We start from the raw sequence: 18,242 nt of genomic DNA, 5'->3' as shown, positions 1-18,242 counted from the left end.
CAAACTGTCTGAGTGACGAGCGGCGTCACTCCCGCTCCATAACTGTCGTACTGGAATATGTGTTTAAGAGCCGTGTTAGCGCGCTAAAGCTACGACTCAGCTGTCATGTGGCCCTCTGGCTGGTGTCACCTAAGAGCAGCTTAAATGCTGCCGTCCATTTCGCTCAGAATTCGGACCTGGAAATGACATCGCAGCCAAAAAAGTCGGACAAGAAGATGGCGAAACGATTCCCGCACTAACATGTGGTCCTCCTGAAGCTCGCTTACAAAAATACGGAATGAAACTTGGAAATTCCAACTTCTGAGTACAAACGGAAGGCCGCAAGGGTCAAAGGGCGCCCGCTCAGAACCATCTTGGTTCAGGCTCAAAGAAGCTTCCTCCTCGTTGAGGAGTGAGACGTTTATAGATGTTATCAGGATGAGTTTAATTACAGTAATTAACAAGTGGAGGGGCCGAGCGTTTCAACAGCCGTATCCGAGGAAGAGACGTGTCATCAGCTTTCTTTTATGCTAACGGAAGTTTAGCTACGCTTCTAACATTGAAGGTGCTTTACTGCACTTCGTACTGTGTCGGATGCAAATAAAGACAACGGAATTTGAATTTCACAGGAACAGAGATGCACCAACGAGCCACCCGGGGAGCTCCACCCATGATTGCATTTTTTTTCTTCTCGCACGTTAAATGTGCCGCGCATGCTAATTATTTGACGCCAACGTCCTCTTTTCCATGAAAACGCATGTAGCTAGCGCAGTAGCATTTCTCGGGATTGATTCAGTTTTCCTCTATTGACATGCTTTTTTATTGAAAGGTTCTTTTTTATCAACGAACTCCGGCACACAAGAGCCTCTCCTGACTGATGCTAAAGGAGGCTAACATGATTTGTGTTGTGTGCAGCAGCGTAATGGAACACAAATGAAAATAACTTTATAAAGAAGGTGCATGTTTACAAGAGAACCAAGGCCAACACAAATGCACATAAATACGGCCCTGATCCGCGTTTACCTGAGGGTTTAGGCTCCGGAACGCTTGGAAAGTGCACATTTTTATTCAAAATCTTCTTCAAAAAGCCTTTTTAATCCTCTAAATTAATGGCGCCGTCTTGATTGTGACAGGTGCTTTGCTAATAAAGTTAAATTGAACAACAACCAGAGCGGAACCATCGAGCTGGGAGGCGCTCCGGTCCTGACTCTTAACCACTCCAGGCGCAGAGGTCAAAGGTCTCCGAGACTGCGTTGGCAGGCGGGAACAGATGGAATGTCAGAGGACGGCTCCGTCTCCAGGAGGGACGCCGTCCAGGCCCTGGACAGCGTCCCCTCGCTGCTCCAGCTCCACTCCAATAAGCAGCAGATTGTTCCCGAGGAGGGGCAGGGAGACCCGGACCGGAGAGGAATCCGTTTGTGAGTCGGGGCCCGCTGGGAAGAAGGCCCCGAGTGTTCTGCTGCGAGGCGTCAGACAATGGCGCCTGTGTTTGTTCTCCTCCAGGAAGTGGAGGGGAAGAGGGGCGGTGGTCCGCCGAGGGGATCGGGCACCGTCAGAACCACACGCGCGCTCGCTCCTGCCACGGCGGCGCCTCCAGGCTCCTCAGACAGGCTGCTCGCCGCACCCGTGATGATCCCTCAGCCGCTAACAGGTCGGTGCTTTTTACATCCCAGGAGAGTCATGGGGGGGGGGGGGGGGGGAGAGGGGGCTGTCACACTCTTATTTTTGATTTTATTTAGCGTATAGAATCCTTCAGTTTAATCTCTTACAGTTTTCGTTTCTCCTGCGTCCGTTTGAAATAACCGTAGCAACGGTTACCGGGAGACGGTCTGACGACTTCATGCTTTATACGGTTCATTGACAAAAAAAGGGTTAATCAAATGCTAATTAATGAAAATGTCCTGCAAAGGGAAACGTTTCATGGGTTCATACACGCGGGTCCTAGCAGGGTAGCTAACGTAGCGTTATGAAGAGGGTATTTACAGATAGGCAGGCCCCTCATTAAAAGAGCAATACCTGCCACTCTCCGCTTTCAGCATTATTTGAGTTTTGACACATGTGTTCACGCCTACGCCGTTGCCATGGCAACAGGCCGACAGCATGCGTTTCTCTGAAGACGCATATCCGACTTGTTTCTCAACGGGAAACAAGTAAAACTTCAAATTAAAGAAACTTGTTTGTTTTGTTTTGCCTCAAACACTGTTTTTCTGGCTCAAATGATTCAACACGGACTCTGAATCTGTTGATTAAAGCCACTACTGTGACCCTTTTTAAAAAAATATTTAAATGAGCCTTTAAAAGTGTATCAAACCCACCCAGCGAGATTTATTTTCATTACCAACGAAGAGAAATAATTGCCTCAAGTTTAAAAACCCTCATTTCCATTATTTTTCTGCTCCCCCTTTTAAATCATCCTCGGGCACCAATTGTTCTCAATTAGCGATAGCATGTAGCCTCACTAGCGCTGACGCCCACGGACGCCGGTGACACGTGTTAAACGGTAATGATTTCCACAGGAGCGCGTTTCAAATCAAACAAATGACTTATTTGTAAGTACACGACACTCGACGCGTCTCTGGGCTCATTTGAAGCTCAGATTTCAGCACAACAACTTATCGGCGGCGCTGTTTCGCCGAGCTGAACGGTAAACAGGTCCCACCTGACCAATTAAACCTAGTTTGTCCTGGGAGGGTGATTTTTTAACAAGGCTGAGCTCAACAGATGGATCGAAATAAATAAATAAACCAAGACTGCCATTAGCGGCGGCTAACTGGGAATTCTGGGAGAATACGTCGAGCTTCTGTGGTCGCCTTCGCTCATTTCCAGGCCGTGGACTTTGTCCAGGGAGATTGACGGACGACGTCCAAATGAATGTCGGAATCTGTCATCTTTTAAAAAAACGCCGCGGCGGCTGCAGCTGGAGCGCGTCATCATATAGGAAAGTACTGCGATGGTCTCAGCACATCTGCTGCTCGGCGCCGCGAGGCTGCTCCGCCCCTCTGCCGGGTGGCAGAGCAGCACGCGCAGGCCGCCGCCGCGCCGCCGCACACGGGCGGGAAGCCTATTAGAGGTAATGAACGGTTGTCAACCGGAGGGCGCTCCGCATGTTCTACATGTCACCGAGGAACAAGTGTTTCTTTTGACCCCGGAACGTCTCTTTATATCCACTCTGGAGCGGTTTTTAAGGGGCTTTTATTTTTTCAAAAGGCCCCCGAAGACGCATTTCTGCATCATTATCGTCGTTATGCGCCTCCGCACGGACGCGTCAGAGCATTCCCACTGCCGTCCATCCCAAGACCTGTTGACCTGCAGGGAATTCCAGAGGCCGACCACCGCAGGAAGGTTCCAGATGTTGGGGGTGTTGGGGGTGTTGCTGTTTTGGCTGAAGGAGCTCAGGTTTGGAGGCGCTTGACAGCCTCACGAAAGACCTCACGATTCACTGGTTGCTAATTGGAATGTCACTCCGGAATGCTGGGAGATACGAGCGTACGTTAGCGCTCAAAACAAGCGGAGGTTTAATTTCAGAAGTGAAGAGTTGCATCAGTAATGAAGGGGGGGGGGGGGGGGCTTTTGAAAGATTAGATATGAAAATGAGACGTGTTCCTTCACAGTTTTCACGCTCGCGCACGTCTGCCCTGTTGCAGATCCTTTGTTCCTCTTCAGGATTTCAGAATAAAAGCGTCCGATTGGCGAAGCCGTCCAGAACCAGAGCTGACGTGACCCCCGCCCCTCGGAAACATGCGCCTGTTCGTGGTTCCTCGTGAGCTTCAGATATGCAGGAACAGGGAGGGCAAAGGGACGCGTGGAGCTGGGAGCCAAGCGCGCCCACGCGAGGAAGATGATGCTGAAGCCGATGAAGGCGCACGTCCGTCACGCACGCTCAGCCTACGTGTTAGTGAAACAAGCGTGATTTGTGCCGAGTTCTGGATCCTTCCGTCGCTTGTGCGGCCTCGCCTGACTTCCTGGTGCTCTTGACTCCGCCCCCCTCCACACACTATAATTGCTACATTGATCGTCGGTAGCTGCTCAGAGTCGGCGGCGTCTCCGCCCGCCGTGGCCGCGGTGGCATCGATCTCATTAGAGGTCTTCATCAGTCTGCTGCATCATGTGAAAGGAATGACCCCCCCCCCACCACCACCCCCAACCACCACCACCACACTGGGAACCACAATAGGGAGCCTTGTGTGATTCCAAAACAAAGCTTTTATTGACGAGCATTGTGGGATCGGAAAAAAAGTAAAAGTTGGGGCAAACGATGGGGCTGTTTGTCTGTCCGTGTCTGTATTGAATGTTTCGCTGCTGCATCTCTTCGCTAACCCTGGATGCTACGAGCGCTAACATCGGTTAACTTTATTCCAGAGACCAGGTGGGACCCAGCCCGGGTCATGAACGCCGGTGCCCCCTCAGAAGAGTGACACCTCTGTCATCATGGGACGTCCCGAGGGTGTGCGCGCGCGGGCTGTAGCGCTCGGCATCTTCGCCACGTTAGCGCTCTTTTCAGCGATTCCTGGGGCGGCAATGAGTGATCCAAACGCCCCTGAGCCGGCGCCGGGGTCGTCTCAACCACATCGGCGCCTGAAGAGAGGCTGGATCTGGAAACAGCTGTTTGTCCCTGAGGAGGATCCCACCCCTCAGGTTATCGGCCAGGTACCTCCTCGGATCCAACACCTTCCACCTTCACTTTTCCCGCTCCGTTCTTTTAAAAATGATCCTTTTCCAGCTCAAGTCGGACTCTGATCGAGGAGAATCCTCCATCAGATACATCTTATCGGGAGAAGGAGCCGGCGACGTGTTCCAGATAGACGAGTATACCGGAGAAATCCGGACACTCGGGAAGCTCGATCGGGAAGAAAAAGCATTCTATGTCCTTCAGGCTCAGGCCATCAACCGCAGGACCAACCAGCCCGAGGAGCCTGAGTCCGAATTCATCATTAAGGTCCAGGACATCAACGACAACGTCCCACAGTTCCAGAACGAGCCCTACGTGTCCAGTATCCCCGAGATGTGTCCAACGGGTATGTGTAAGGATATTCTAATTACCGACCACAGTCCTTATCTCTGTGGCTGGACTCCACCAACTCCAGCTCCGAATAAAACGTCCTCAAAATTCCAGGTGTGAAATTCTGCATGTGAGGACTTAATATTTCCCACCGGACTCTAATTGCTCTGCCGGCTTTTTGACATTTCCCTCTGCACCATTACCAGGTCCTGTTCTTCGCCTCCCTATCGACCGCGGCGCAGCCGGTCTAGTTTACGTTATCATGCTAATACGAGGCTGCAGAACTGGAGTGGAAACGGCAGCAAGTTAACGGGACAGATTATTGGTTATTGGGATATACTGTATACGGATGTGTAGTCACAAATCAAAGCTAACACATAAATACGCTGGTCTTCATGCACTTTTGCTGTATGCTAACGTTAGCATACCGGTCTTTGTTAGGTTAGCACTCAGAGGTTTGTGGACCCGGGTCCCCCTCCATGAACTGGCAGGAAAGCAAAGTTGTGTTGTGAAGGCAGTTTTCTTCGGTTTAACTTGACTTTTATCGTCTTTAACAATCAAGATTGTCTCTAGAAACCCAGAGCCAGACCCCCGAACATCTGCACCGGCAGATACAACCTGTCTATTAACAGGAAGAAACCCAGAGCCAGACCCCCGAACATCTGCACCGGCAGATACAACCTGTCTATTAACAGGAAGAAACCCAGAGCCAGACCCCCGAACATCTGCACCGGCAGATACAACCTGTCTATTAACAGGAAGAAACCCAGAGCCAGACCAGGCTCATATGGTGATGAGAGAGGAGGAGGAAGAGACACAAAGAGATATTTAATTAAATGTGTTACGCTCTAATTACCTTAGGAGGGCTCAGGGGTCAGAGGTCAGCGATGAAGTCAGAGAGAGAGAAGACCAGAACGAGGGAGGAAAAGTGGACTTAATGACACCAAACACTGATTAACAGCGAGGAAGGATGGAAAGATGGAATTCTAAGAATGCTGCATCCAACAGAAGACTTGATTTCCTTTAAAAGAAGAGTAGTATTTCCAATAAACTGCTCTTATTTGCTTTATCTATGCAGACGATGGTCTTTTCAAATAAAGTGAAGCTGGAAAAAAAAACCTAAAACTAAAGGTTATATAAATGTCTGTCAAACGTCCCCGTTCAGGAAGTCAGAGGAATCGAATTTTAAAGTTTTTGAATAACGTCATTATAATGCAGGAAACATTACCATTTCAATTTCTGTGGAATCTACCTTGGCTTCCTTATATCTTCCTTATAAATCACACGCCGCCTCCCTCTCAGGGTGAGAAATAAGCAACGCTGTGCTAAAACCAGGACCGGCCCCTCCTGGAACCCCCCACCAGATAACTCTTACCCCCACCCCCCCCCAACAGGCACCACGGTGGCCCGGGTGACGGCCACGGACGCCGACGACCCCATGTTCGGAAACAACGCCAAGCTCATCTACTCCATCCTGCAGGGGGAGCCCTACTTCTCCGTGGAGCCCAAAACAGGTCAGATTAGCATCTTTTCTCTGAGTTCTCCACGTTTGACGGTTAAACGCGTTCACACCGGCGGGTGGCTGACGGATCAGCGCACGACTCTGTGGGGGGGGCGTTGGTCTCCAGGCCTTCAGACGCTTCAGAGTCGAGGAGGTCACACGCCAGACTTCCCACACAGCGTCGGCTGGATCTTTGGGAAGTTGGGGGAGAGTTATTGACGTTCCAAAAGCAAGGAATGCAAATGATTTTGGCGTGTTAAAGGGCAACTTTTCTTTTCTTTTTATTTTTTGGAAGCCAGTTGTGGGTTTTCACCGAGTCGAGGGCAAGAGTTGACTTTAAATCACTAAACTGTGTTTTCCTAAAGTTTCCTCAATGCAACACGAAAAAAACATCTAATAAATTATTCTCACGAGCAACCGTTGCCTCCGCAGCCTAAGTTTGACTCCGTCCTGGCGTTAGCACTGATAAGAGCGCTTTAGCCGCCGTGCTAACCTGCAGGGACACGTTTCATGTGTTGTTGTTCCACATTGTTGAAAAGTTCTGTTTAAATAAGATAACCTTAAAACTGTGATTTCCAGCTGTTGAAGGAAATGAAAACTCAACATAACAATCATCATATACAGCAGCTGTAGGAAGATTTACGTCAAACGGAGATTTATTTTCGATAAACCTTGATTTTTCGTTTTTTCAGGATCTGAGCGTTTCTGGACCCCTCACGCTTTGTGTTTGGATCAAACTGAAAATTCTGAAGGTCTAAACCTTTGAAAATCTAGTCAACAGAGTCACGTGTCTGAAAATATTCCCAGGGGACATTGAATTTGATCCTTTTATTCATATTTCGAAGTTCTTCTTCAAGGTCTTCATGACTGAAAGAAACTACCCAACAGAAGATAAACGCATCATTTTATATCACGAGAGCTGTTAAAAAAGAGCGAAAGAACGCCGTTAGTTCACTGAAAACCCATCTGTGTGCCTACGTGCAGGTATCATCGTCACGTCCTGGCCCAACATGGACCGGGAGGCCCGGGATCAGTACCTGGTGGTGGTGCAGGTGAAGGACATGCTGGGCCTCAGCGGAGGATACTCCTCCAGCACCACCGTCACCGTCACCCTGACGGACGTCAACGACAACGGGCCCACGTTCCATCACCGTGAGTCACCCTTCCCGCCCCCCCCAGGGGTATTTCTGCTGGTGCCTCCCCAGGTCGGGGCGGTAGGAAGCAGATAGCAAAGGAGATGATATCCCGTCGTACGTTTGTCGCCCACTGAATGGATTTAATCATTCACACAAGGGGAGACCTTTGTGGTGACCTTTTGGAGCAAACCCAGCGGCGGCCGAGGTTTATCACCGCCGAACGGCTGCGAGGAAATCAATTCTGTAAAAATGAGGACGCGAAGCTGATACTTTAACTATTAATCACCGGCCGGAACCATCGCGGGCGCTGCGGCCGGGTCCCGAGGATTTTATGTCCGGTGGAAAAGCTTTATAAATATTGAAAAGCTACGGCTCACTTTCAACTGTCCTTTCTGTTTCACCAGCGCACGAATCGGCGCCGGCGGGGGGGTTTTTCCCCGCACGTTTCAGACAGATTTCAGCTGAGGTTTTTTTCCCGCCGCGGGGTATTTGCCGCTCACGCGCAGTTATCGTGCGGGAAATGCCAAAAACATCAACCGCTAATTGCTAAAAGACTTGATGCTCCCTTTAGGTGTTTTTCTTTGTTCGACAATACGCTGACGACGCCCTCTTCTTCTTTAACCCCCCAGTTTTTCTCCCCACTGCTAATGCTAGCTGGTTCCACAGTTGAGCTCCTCCCTCTGTTTAGCAGACCGTAGATTCATCGAAACCAGATTATCTGCTCCAATCAATTAAACCACAGCAACAAGCTAAAGTCATGAATATTTGATGAAGATGCACAAAAAGCAGAAAAAGGAAAGATCCTAATATTGTAATTACTGGCTGATTAATATCGTGCAACCTTAATTAAAACAGCTAAAGGACTATAATTGCCAACCTCCACATTTCAGGGCTCTTTCTGATCTTGTTCCAGAGTTCAACTTTCTAGGCTAATGCTATCAGCATGGAGTTATTTTCTTCCTGCCTCTGCAGACCTGTACGCCTTTGCGGTCCCTGAAAATGCCGCAGTGGGCACGACCGTGGGCAGGATCATGGCGCAGGACGGAGACATCGGGATAAATGCTAAAATGACGTACAGTCTGGAGGACGACTTGGAAGCCAGCGCGACTTTCATCATCAGAACAGACCCGGTGACACAGGAGGGAGTCGTGCTGCTCGCCAAGGTGCACGCACCTCTCTTTATCTTCTGCATTTGACTTTATTTTCATTTTCTTTGGCGTCAGATATATCAAAGGTGCCAGCAAAGCCGGGAAGCGTATGTGGGCGGGCAGAGAGGCCATTAGGATCTGAAATATTATCCTCAATCCTGAGGCTAGCATTAGCGCTCCTGTTAAACTGTCAGATAACGGATTTCAGCAAAATTAGAAACAGCAACGTACAATAAACAGCTTCACTGTTGCCTGGCACCTTCTCTTTATCAGGCGAGCGGCGCCAGTGTTAGCGCGCACGCCGACAAACGAGGAAAAAGCTAAAAATTAATGAGGCGCGCAGCAACATCTGGCACCGGGATCCAATAATCAGTCACACACCTGGAACAAACTGGCAACAGCTACTCTTTTATAGGTCACGGGCCCGTAAAGCGACGAGAAATTTAGGGTATATTCGCCAATTTACACGTGACATATGTCCGCACGTGCTGCTTCATGTCAGCGTTGTTAGCAACTTTTATCTCCGTCCTTTCGCTTTCAACGGAATAAAAACCGTCCCGCGGCCGCACTGTCAGTTTAATCCCGTTAGATGATCAGCCTTCATCTCCCGTTCGACCTTCCCTCCATCTTTGTTTTATCTTAATCAACAGACGTGGTAATTGTGTTAGATAGCCTCGCCGCTAACGATTTCCGCTACAATCCACCAGTGACGGTTTCAGTCGTCGTCAAACCGCCACGGCAAGGATGAGAGATCGTTTGTTCTTGATGCTAGTTTGTTCAAATATCACGTAGATTTTAGGATAAGCTAAAATTTGACCTCGAGAACAGAGGCAAAGCTCCTAATCCAAGGGAAGGAAGATATCATCGTTGTTGTTTTTTTAACCTTTCAGCCTTTAGATTTCGAAACCAAGCGACGTTTCGTGATGGCAGCCGAGGCGGCTAACGATCACGCCGACACTCGCTTCCTGCCCTTGGACGAGTTCAGGGACAGAACGACGCTCAAGATCGTGGTGGAGGACGTGGACGAGCCGCCCGTCTTCCTGTCCCCGCTTTACGAGTGGAAGGTCCCAGAGAACGCGGCGGTGGGAACGGCGGTGGGCAGCGTCACCGCCGAAGACGGCGACGCCTTCAACAACCCCGTCAGGTAACCGGAGGTGCCTGAACGGAGCAGAATGGCACCTGCCACCCTGTCACCTGCATGTTAATGAGGAGGTAGATACCAAAGGCGGAGGGGCGGGGGGGTCGTCCCCAGACATCCTGCAGACAGCTGCCTCCACAGGGTGAAAAATCATTCCATTTCAAATAACGGTGCCGCCTCGGTGCATCCATTTTTACCCTTGATCTCTGGATACCCCGAACATGCTCATATTTATCTCATATTACTTTAGTAGGAAATGAGCCCTGCTGAATAAATCATGATGATATTTTTCCCCCCCTTTTTTTCCCGAACCTCACAGGCTTTTCTATCTTCCGCTGCGCTGCTATCACAAAGCCACGTGGCCGGGACGCGGGGATGTAATAAAGCGCCATACGAGGTGGCATATGGAATTGAGATTTGTAGCCATTTGCAATTGTGGCACGTTGCGGCGGCAGGTGCATGAAGTCCACGCCACCCTCCACCCACCCCACCCCTCGGTGGAGGTGTCTTGGCGATCAATAAAGAAGGGAAGGGGGCGTGCCTCGCATTGCTGCAGGGATCTGATTAAGTTTACTTTTGTTGAATTAGCTTCTTTTCCTCCTAATTAGCCATGCAGCTAACGCAGATGAATCACCGCTTCCCATTTATAATCGCTCCTGTTAATTAATGAGAGTGAAAGAAAAGATTTCTTTCACAAAAACCTGAATGGGAGATTCATGCTGCACAAATTATTTTCTTTTCTTTCCCCCCAGAAAAATAAAAGCTACCTGCCTCGCTAATGCTGCAGTTGCTAAAAGAGGACAAAAATAAAAGCGGAACTATCTCCACTGCCTTCGAGAGAAGCTTCGGTTTCACCTTTGTAGCCGTGTTAGCGTCTGTTCTGGTGTTGATTTGTTGGGTTAAAATAAATAAAAATGTTTCCTCTGCTCTGTTTCGCACGGCAGATATTCCATCGCTCGGAGGAGCGACGCCGCGAGAGCTTTCAAGATTGACCCCAACAACGGGACCGTAACCACGGCGAAGGTTTTGGACAGAGAGGCGGCGGGCTGGCACAACTTGACCGTGGAAGCCAAAGAAACAGGTTACAACATGCTAATAGCATGCTAATAACGTGCTAACGGGTAGAACTTAAGCGGACGACCATTGACGTTAGCTAGAAACGATGTCGATCAGAATAATGTCAAACATTAAACCATCACTCAGCGTCATCATTAGCGACATTAGCGCTTTAGCTTCCTCTCTCGCGCCCTCGTCGGGCCCGTAAGAGTTCCTCTGACAGCTTTGACGGGTGGCTGGACTCCACCACGTGTCCGTCTGTCTGTCTGCCCCGCTGCAGCGCAGGGCCGTCTATCCTCCTCGGCGGCGGTGTTCATCAAAGTGCTGGACGTAAACGACAACGTGCCAAGGCTCGCCACAGATTACCAGCCATATATCTGCGAGGGAACACAGCCAGGGGAGGTATGTATATTATGACGCGCCGAGCTCGGAGATTTACTGCCAAGCAGCCGGACAGTGGTGACAGAGATGGCGCCGATCGTACGGTCGGCCGGTAAAATGATTAGATTATTATGAAGACTGGTGTTATTGTGCGCCTCTCAAACGTCAGCGGGGTCGTTCTTTATGGCGCCCATACATCTATACATTAATAAAGTCAGCCGCCCAGCCTCGTATGTCACCGTCGGAGGCTGCGGGGGCTCATTTCTCTCCTGTCATGTGTCTCTGTGTCGCTCAGCTCGTCCAGCTCATCAGCGCCGTTGATCCCGACGAGCCGGCGGAAGGACACCATTTCTACTTCTCCATGGTCCCCGACAGGCACATCAATCCCAACTTCACCCTCAGAGATAATCAAGGTTACGCTCAGAAATGTATATCATTTACACGCGCCATCAGAGACGGGACGCAACTGCGGCGGGATTTATGGGCGCGGCGCGCGGCGAGCGCGCACGTGCCCCGGCCAGGGTCAATGTTTGTGAGGTTTAGCACCAAATTGACCCTTTAGCGCGGCTGGCGTACGAACTGGCGTGAATATTGGCGCCGTTTCCCCTTTCATACAGATAATTGAGGAGAATTATGCGACCACCCCCAGCAGAGTTACAGTCCAGTAAAGCAGAAACACAATGAGGGAGATGCCCCCCCCCCCCCACCGCTACAGATACACGTTAGCTTAGCTGAGATTATTTTTACATATATATGTTCAGTTCTAATAAAGTTTTTTTTACAGCGTTTTTAATATGTTCTCATCACTGTCTGGTAGATTTCTTCACCCCGAATATTAAACAGTTTACACCGCTGACGCAGGTTTACGGCGTTGCTAGCTGAAGGTCAAGGTCACATGACCGGAGGAGCCGCCCCCTCTTTCCTGGTCATCTCAGGAGATGGTTGGTGGAGGATCCGCCTTTATTTAGACTTTAAGCTGTTGGAGACAAAACGGAGTCCGTGGACTCGGCGTGTGGAATGAGTGGATATGCTAATGGGGGCGGAGCTTCTGCCTGGGCCCCTGAGGGCCCGTCGACTCCCCAACTGAGGGTTTGCCTTAAAGTCACCTTTTATTCTCAGTTTAGAATTAAAAAAAGGACAACAACAATGGGTCCAAACGCAGCAGTCCTGCCGCCTACAGGACGTCATCAAGACCTTTCATTTAAATAAACCCCCCAGCCCTAAATCTGACAGGGTTTTCCCTGACCCCCCCTTCTGATTTCAGACAACACCGCTGGCATTGTAGCACGCAGGAGCTCCTTCAGCCGCCGGGACCGGACCCAGTACCTCCTGCCTGTGGTGGTGACAGACAGCGGATCCCCGGCTCTGTCCAGCACCAGCACGCTGACCATCAGCGTGTGCAGCTGCCAGCCTGGAGGGCACTGTCCCACCGGGGGGGTCAGGGCCCTGGCCATGTCCATGGGGGTCAGCTTGCAGACCCTGTTAGGGCTCTCCGTCTGCCTGCTCACGCTCACAGGTGAACCGTCCCTCCATTTCTGACAGGTCTGAGTGTGCAGAGCAAGAAAAACCTACCTGTGAACAGGGAGAAACCCTGAGCGGAACCCCCCAGACTGAGGGGAAATAGGGAAGAAAGAGGACTGTGTTAGCCATGTGTACTCGTTAGCTTAAACATGTAGGTCAAAGAAGATGCTTTGCTAGGTTTTCTGCTACCTCTATAAATGCTAATTACTGTTAAAAGAAAATGATAATAATTCTTCTCCAGCAGATGTGGAACTGGCACAGTTCCTCCTCCTGCCGTTGGCAAGTATCTGAACGTGAAGCTCTCGCTAACAGCTATGAGTTTTTGAGTGACCCCCCCCCATTAAAGCCTACCTGCCTTTAACTCCCCATCTCTCCTCAGCCCTGGTTTCAGATAATGCAGGGTTTGCATAGTAAAAAAAAAAAGCTATATTATGACCCCAGCTGCTTTGCTAGCTCCCACAGCCCATCACATCAAAGATTAATGGCGGTCCCCGCGATGCTAACATTTGACAAATGGGCGCCAAAATCTCAAAAACCTCTTTTCTTAGGCCTTAACTTTGACATCCGTGATGATTCCCAAGAGTTCCTCCTACTGTTGTTGCTTCGCATCCACCAGACGCAGTCATGGGCTTTCTTTTTTTTAAGCTAAGCTAACGCCCGGGTGTTTAGCTGTAATGAGACCCTGCTGTGTGCTGCCTGCAGTGCTGTCTGTCCTCATGCTGCTGCTGAGGAGACACCGGAGGAAGCAGCAGGAGGGCCTAGAGGTGGACACAAAGGAGCTGGAGCTGCCAGAGACGGTGTCGCAGAAGGTGCTCTATTACAAAGAGGCGGGGGCGGAGGGGGGGCCCCTCGACTCCTGTCCGGGGTCGGCCGTCCCGCTGCGTCCCCACCCCAGGAGGAAGGAGAGGAGGCTGCGGAGGGAGGACGTGAGGGCCAGCATACGAATGTCCCTCAGAGAGTCCCACCTGATCGGTCCAGAGGACGACGTCTTCCGACAGTTCATCCTGGACAGGCTGGTCGAGGCCGACGAGGACCCGTACGTTCCGCCCTTTGACTGCATCAGAGCCTACGCTTACGAGGGGTCGGGGTCTCCCGCGGGGTCGCTGAGCTCACTGGACTCCGCTGAGTTGGGAACCGAACACACAGCTGGCGGCAGCAGAGCCCACGCGGTCCGGCTGAGTCCATGGTGCGGGGCGGTGGACGAGGACACCTTCTGACAGGCTGGTCCCCTGGACGTCCTGCAGCGGTCGAGGACCCTGAGTCAGGACAGACCAACGGACAGTGAACTCAGAGGGTCAGGGGTTGAAATAAACGTCCCAGGAACGACTGGAGTAGTTTTTGATGTTGGCGAGACAAAGTTGGACGTCTTTACGTCAAGATTTGTGTCATCGAAAGATCAAAGCGACTCTCCAGGAAACCAGAGTATTAAATACTTGTATTGCTGCACATACGGCATCTTTGCATATGACCTTTAGGTATAATCTGTTCTCATAACTGAAGGTGTGTTGGACTTTTCGGGGCCCTGAGGTCAAAGTTGGACATTTAAAGTCTTTAATGTTTTGCACCACCTGTTTAGGCTCCACCCTGACCTTTAGCGTCTGATTCCAAACACGAGTGGATGTTGTTTCGGTCTCTTTGGGGTGTTGAAGAAGCCCAAATTGCTCTGATAACACGTTGCCAAACTGGTGGAGTGTCCTCACACATCAGAAGTGCCTTCGCTAGCTTTCCAGCTCTCATTCGTCCCTCAACGTGTCCAACCAATTGTGAGGCTAGCTGGCAGCTGCACCAATCTTTGTTTCTCTGCTTGTTAGATGTGATTTCTGTTGGAAATATCTGACAGCTGCAGTTGCTGCGTCGCCCTGAACACCACTTGATGGCTGGACAACCAAAATAGGGAGTTTAAAGAGGCTAAAGTGCTCCTCAGACTGAGGGTAAACGCACCCACTGAGCTAGTTTTCCGTTCCCCAGAGACGTCTCTGATCGGCTCTTTAGCGGTCTTGTTAGCATGTGCGAAGCTCCACTGTTGAACCTGGATTTCAGTTTTCTTTCATTCACAATTTTGCCTCATTTTTATTTGTGTTTCTGAGAATCAGCGCGCGATTAGCATTGGCTAGCTGTTTCATGGACTGACATGTTTGTTCCTGATGATGGGAAACACACACACACACACACACACACCACACACACACACACACACACACACACACGAGAGGGTTCTAGGGTGACTTCAGGTGGACGCCTGGATCAAGTCCCGCCCACTTCACCTCCGCGTCCCGTAATTAGCGAGGTTTGGACCACAGAGAGGAAACTCGTATGAGAACCTTTCAAATGATCTATTAGCTTTTGGTCTCTTTCCCACCCACAATTCCATGTTCTGGCTCCTCCGCTCGGTCGGACAATTTGGAGACACGGGGCCACTTAAGCATCTCATGTCGGAGGCTTTTAAAAACATCGTGTTCACCAAAAAATAAAAATAAAATAATGTTTTCATTGATCGGTTTCTGAAGTCCAGCATGTTCTCAGCTGGATTTTCCCCGTAAGATTCTCGTCTAATTCAAAATAACTTTGAAATCAAAAGCCTTTCGTCTCCCGGCGTCGTTTAACCTCGTGGTTTTTCCGTCGTTACCGGCGGTGAATACCACGGATGATTTACCCTCACAGCCCTTTTCTTTATGTAATTATCACCATTACGTTACGATTCCACTCCGTCAACCCTCTCGGTTGTTCAGGAGCAGGTCGTCTTTTCAAACGCCGCAGCAAACTCATCACAAAGCGGCAGAATGTTCCGTGAGGGGCTTCTGTGAGGGTCTCATTTGGCAGACGGGAGCTGATTGAAAAGTCTTTTTTCCCCCTTTGGAAACCCATTTAAAAAACCATTAACGTGTATCAGCTGGAGAGGCTTCAAACCTCTCATCTGGCCGGAAAATTTGACCCAACTACAGTCGGAAAAGTCCACTTGGCCGCTAATGTTTACGTAGTTTAAGAGAAAATGCTGCAGTTTGGCGTTGGAGCGGAATAACAGGAAGAATTCGAATAATCTTGACAAAAAGTATCAACATGATATCATCTGATTAGAGATCTGTGAGATGTTTTGGTGGAATTACACCAATAAAAAAGCTGCGTGTGGCGGATTGAACTGAACTATCATCTCCAGTTAGTAACTTCCCCCTAACGTGTTGTTTTTGGTTTGTGTTTTTAGTGTTAAACCAGTTTTTAGTTTTAGTTTCTAATATTTACCTCCGTCTGTTACCTGCATGTAGAGTTCTGATAATTACAGAACCTTCAGTTTAGTCCAAAAAGGTCACGTTTTCGCGGCTAATTAAGCGTATGTGAATGCACCATCTGAAACTAGCCTCCGCTTAGCCTTTCTTAGTTCTCCAAATGTTTTATTTTTTTCACCTCCCAATAAAGTCTGAACTTTTTTTAAAATGATATAATCACGTTAATGTTCGCGAGAGGCCCAAACATCATAATAATTACAAAAAAACTGAGGAATGTTATTATTAGCCAAAGCGAGTGTGGGCTCTCGGGCGTAATGAGGCTATTATCACCTCAGCGTGTGCTCGAGTCAAATCTGACAGCAAATGTGTTAAAAGATTATGCAAACTTTAATATTTACGGATTTGCCGAATACATTTCCTGCGAGTTTAATTCATGTGAACCGCGTAGCTATTCTGGACCGCTAATGAGCTTTCCCTCATCGCTGTGTCACTTGGGGATTTCCAGACTTTGAAATAAAATTAATAAATAAAAAAATGACACGCCGAAACTTTGAGATGTTGTTTTGTTGCTCAGCAGAAGCTAATTGGTGGCGGCGGAAACTGTACTTTACAAGAGCTACTCACACTTTAGCTTCAGTAGCTACCTGGTTTGGTGCTAAAGATGATCAGTTAGCATCTTTTATTTCGTCTTTTGATTTAGAAGAAGAAAATAAGATTAATTAGTTAAGAGTAGACTTTCATCATCTACATAAATTGAAAGCTTTGAATTATTTAGGTAATTGTCAAAAATAGCTTTAGTAGCTTAAAATAGTAGCTTTAAAATATTAACTGAAGCCGTCGGGTTGAGCGGACAGAGTGATTCCCAGAATTCCCAGGGATTCATTCAACACCGTGTGGGTCAGCCGTTTCAAATCACCCCTCTAACGAGAGGCAACCACCGGAAATTAGCAAACGGCAGCGCAGCTCTAATTGCGTAGGTGTCTGTTGCCGAATCTTTCGCTAATCACCAATTATCGTTTTGACTCCGATGTGAAATTAGCATTCAAAAAACAGAGAAATTAATGATGCGACACCAGAGGGACCAGCCTGGCATTTATGGATGTTAGCTAGGTCATCCTCCCCGCATTACTCATCCCTGTCCACATTTACTCGGAACACGGAGACATTCCGTCATTCCCGGGTGTCATGTGACCCTCTTTGTTGACGCTAGCATCTAATCAGAGATACAAAACTCTTCCAGAGATTAAAAGAACTCGAATCGCCACATGTCAACGTGACCTTTGGTATCGATGTAAATTAGCCGTCTTCCAGGCAGGTTTAGCCTTGACGAGTTTTTATCGTCGCAAAAATGAGACTCTCGTTAGCCCAGAAGAATATCGTTGAATTAGACAAAGTGACACGGAACATAAATTACATTAACCACAGCTTTTATTGTTACCAGCATTCACATTTAAAGCTATTTTAGGTATTTTGTGTCGTTTTTTTTTTTTGGTCTTAGCAGGGGAAGAAAAGCTCCAAAGGTAAACTACATTTTTCAGACGCGACACGTCAACTCCAGCTCGTTTCTTATTGTTCTTTCTTCGGGTTTGTGCAAGACGGCTGTTCAGGAATTCCAAAGGCCCCGGGTCCAAACGGCAAAATTCCCATTAGTAAAGGAGAGATTACTTTCGGCGGCTGTCGGAGCGGCGCATGCTAACAGATTGATGCTCGCGCATTAAATCACACCCTTAAAGGTCCCTCCAAAAATGTACAGATGCTTATTTTTTCCTTTGGTACATTTACGCTTTTATCCGATTCTTTTTTTCTCGCTTTGAACAGAAATTTCCTTCCTTCCTTCCTCTGAGCCGGAGGGTTTGTTTATTTGCCTCTTTCCCTCTTTTCTTCTGGAAACCATCCCTCAAAACTCAGGACTTTTTCTTCCGACGGCTGCCGAAGCGAGGAAATGAGAAATGACTTACACACTTTAGCTCCTCTTCATTTTCACTCGTGTTATTATTGGAGGCGCGTCCCCGTGGCGTGCGCTCGCTCAGATGATTAGCGAGGCCTCCTAAGCTTTCTGTTTTTTTCTGTGAGTTCGTGAAGTTGCAGGAAACAGACGTACTTGGCTCCTGGACTCAGCTAATTAGCTGCCATTCATTATTAATTAAAGCTCATTTTAATCA

The 18,242-nt window shown here is 48.9% G+C and overlaps 1 protein-coding gene and 1 long non-coding RNA gene across 3 annotated transcripts; both read left to right on the top strand.

The window, feature by feature from the left end:
- The first annotated feature begins 704 nt into the window (after positions 1-704).
- On the top strand, positions 705-16,628 carry cdh19 (cadherin 19, type 2). Of its 2 annotated transcripts, XM_057013056.1 has the most exons (13): positions 715-1,630; positions 4,339-4,626; positions 4,700-4,994; positions 6,373-6,492; positions 7,464-7,631; positions 8,588-8,778; positions 9,654-9,907; positions 10,846-10,982; positions 11,238-11,359; positions 11,634-11,751; positions 12,603-12,854; positions 13,104-13,138; positions 13,562-13,734. In XM_057013056.1, the coding sequence occupies exons 2-13, from the start codon at positions 4,408-4,410 to the stop codon at positions 13,586-13,588; spliced, it is 1,938 nt and encodes a 645-aa protein (XP_056869036.1). In that variant the 5' UTR covers positions 715-1,630; positions 4,339-4,407; the 3' UTR covers positions 13,589-13,734. The 2 variants fall into 2 exon arrangements, with proteins under 2 accessions (XP_056869034.1, XP_056869036.1); XM_057013054.1 differs by lacking the exon at positions 13,104-13,138 and having other exon boundaries at positions 705-1,630; positions 13,562-16,628.
- LOC130513868 (uncharacterized) lies at positions 5,001-6,104 on the top strand. The gene is made up of 2 exons (XR_008946849.1): positions 5,001-5,419; positions 5,470-6,104. It is a non-coding gene; the product is annotated as an uncharacterized LOC130513868 (long non-coding RNA).
- Positions 16,629-18,242: the final 1,614 nt, after the last annotated feature.

This window comes from Takifugu flavidus, chromosome 17 (genome assembly GCF_003711565.1).
Source record: "Takifugu flavidus isolate HTHZ2018 chromosome 17, ASM371156v2, whole genome shotgun sequence".
Classification (NCBI taxonomy): Eukaryota; Metazoa; Chordata; class Actinopteri; order Tetraodontiformes; family Tetraodontidae; genus Takifugu; species Takifugu flavidus.
This window is presented reverse-complemented; position numbering and strand designations above follow the sequence as displayed.

What these genes read in the sequence shown, in the direction of transcription:
- cdh19 (XM_057013054.1), top strand. Translation starts at nt 4,408, where the DNA reads ATGGGACGTCCCGAGGGTGTGCGCGCGCGGGCTGTAGCGCTCGGCATC. An exon ending in CACCCTCAGAGATAATCAAG is followed by an intron (nt 11,752 to 12,602) that starts GTTACGCTCAGA and finishes TTCTGATTTCAG; the next exon opens with ACAACACCGCTGGCATTGTA. An exon ending in CTGCCTGCTCACGCTCACAG is followed by an intron (nt 12,855 to 13,561) that starts GTGAACCGTCCC and finishes TGCTGCCTGCAG; the next exon opens with TGCTGTCTGTCCTCATGCTG.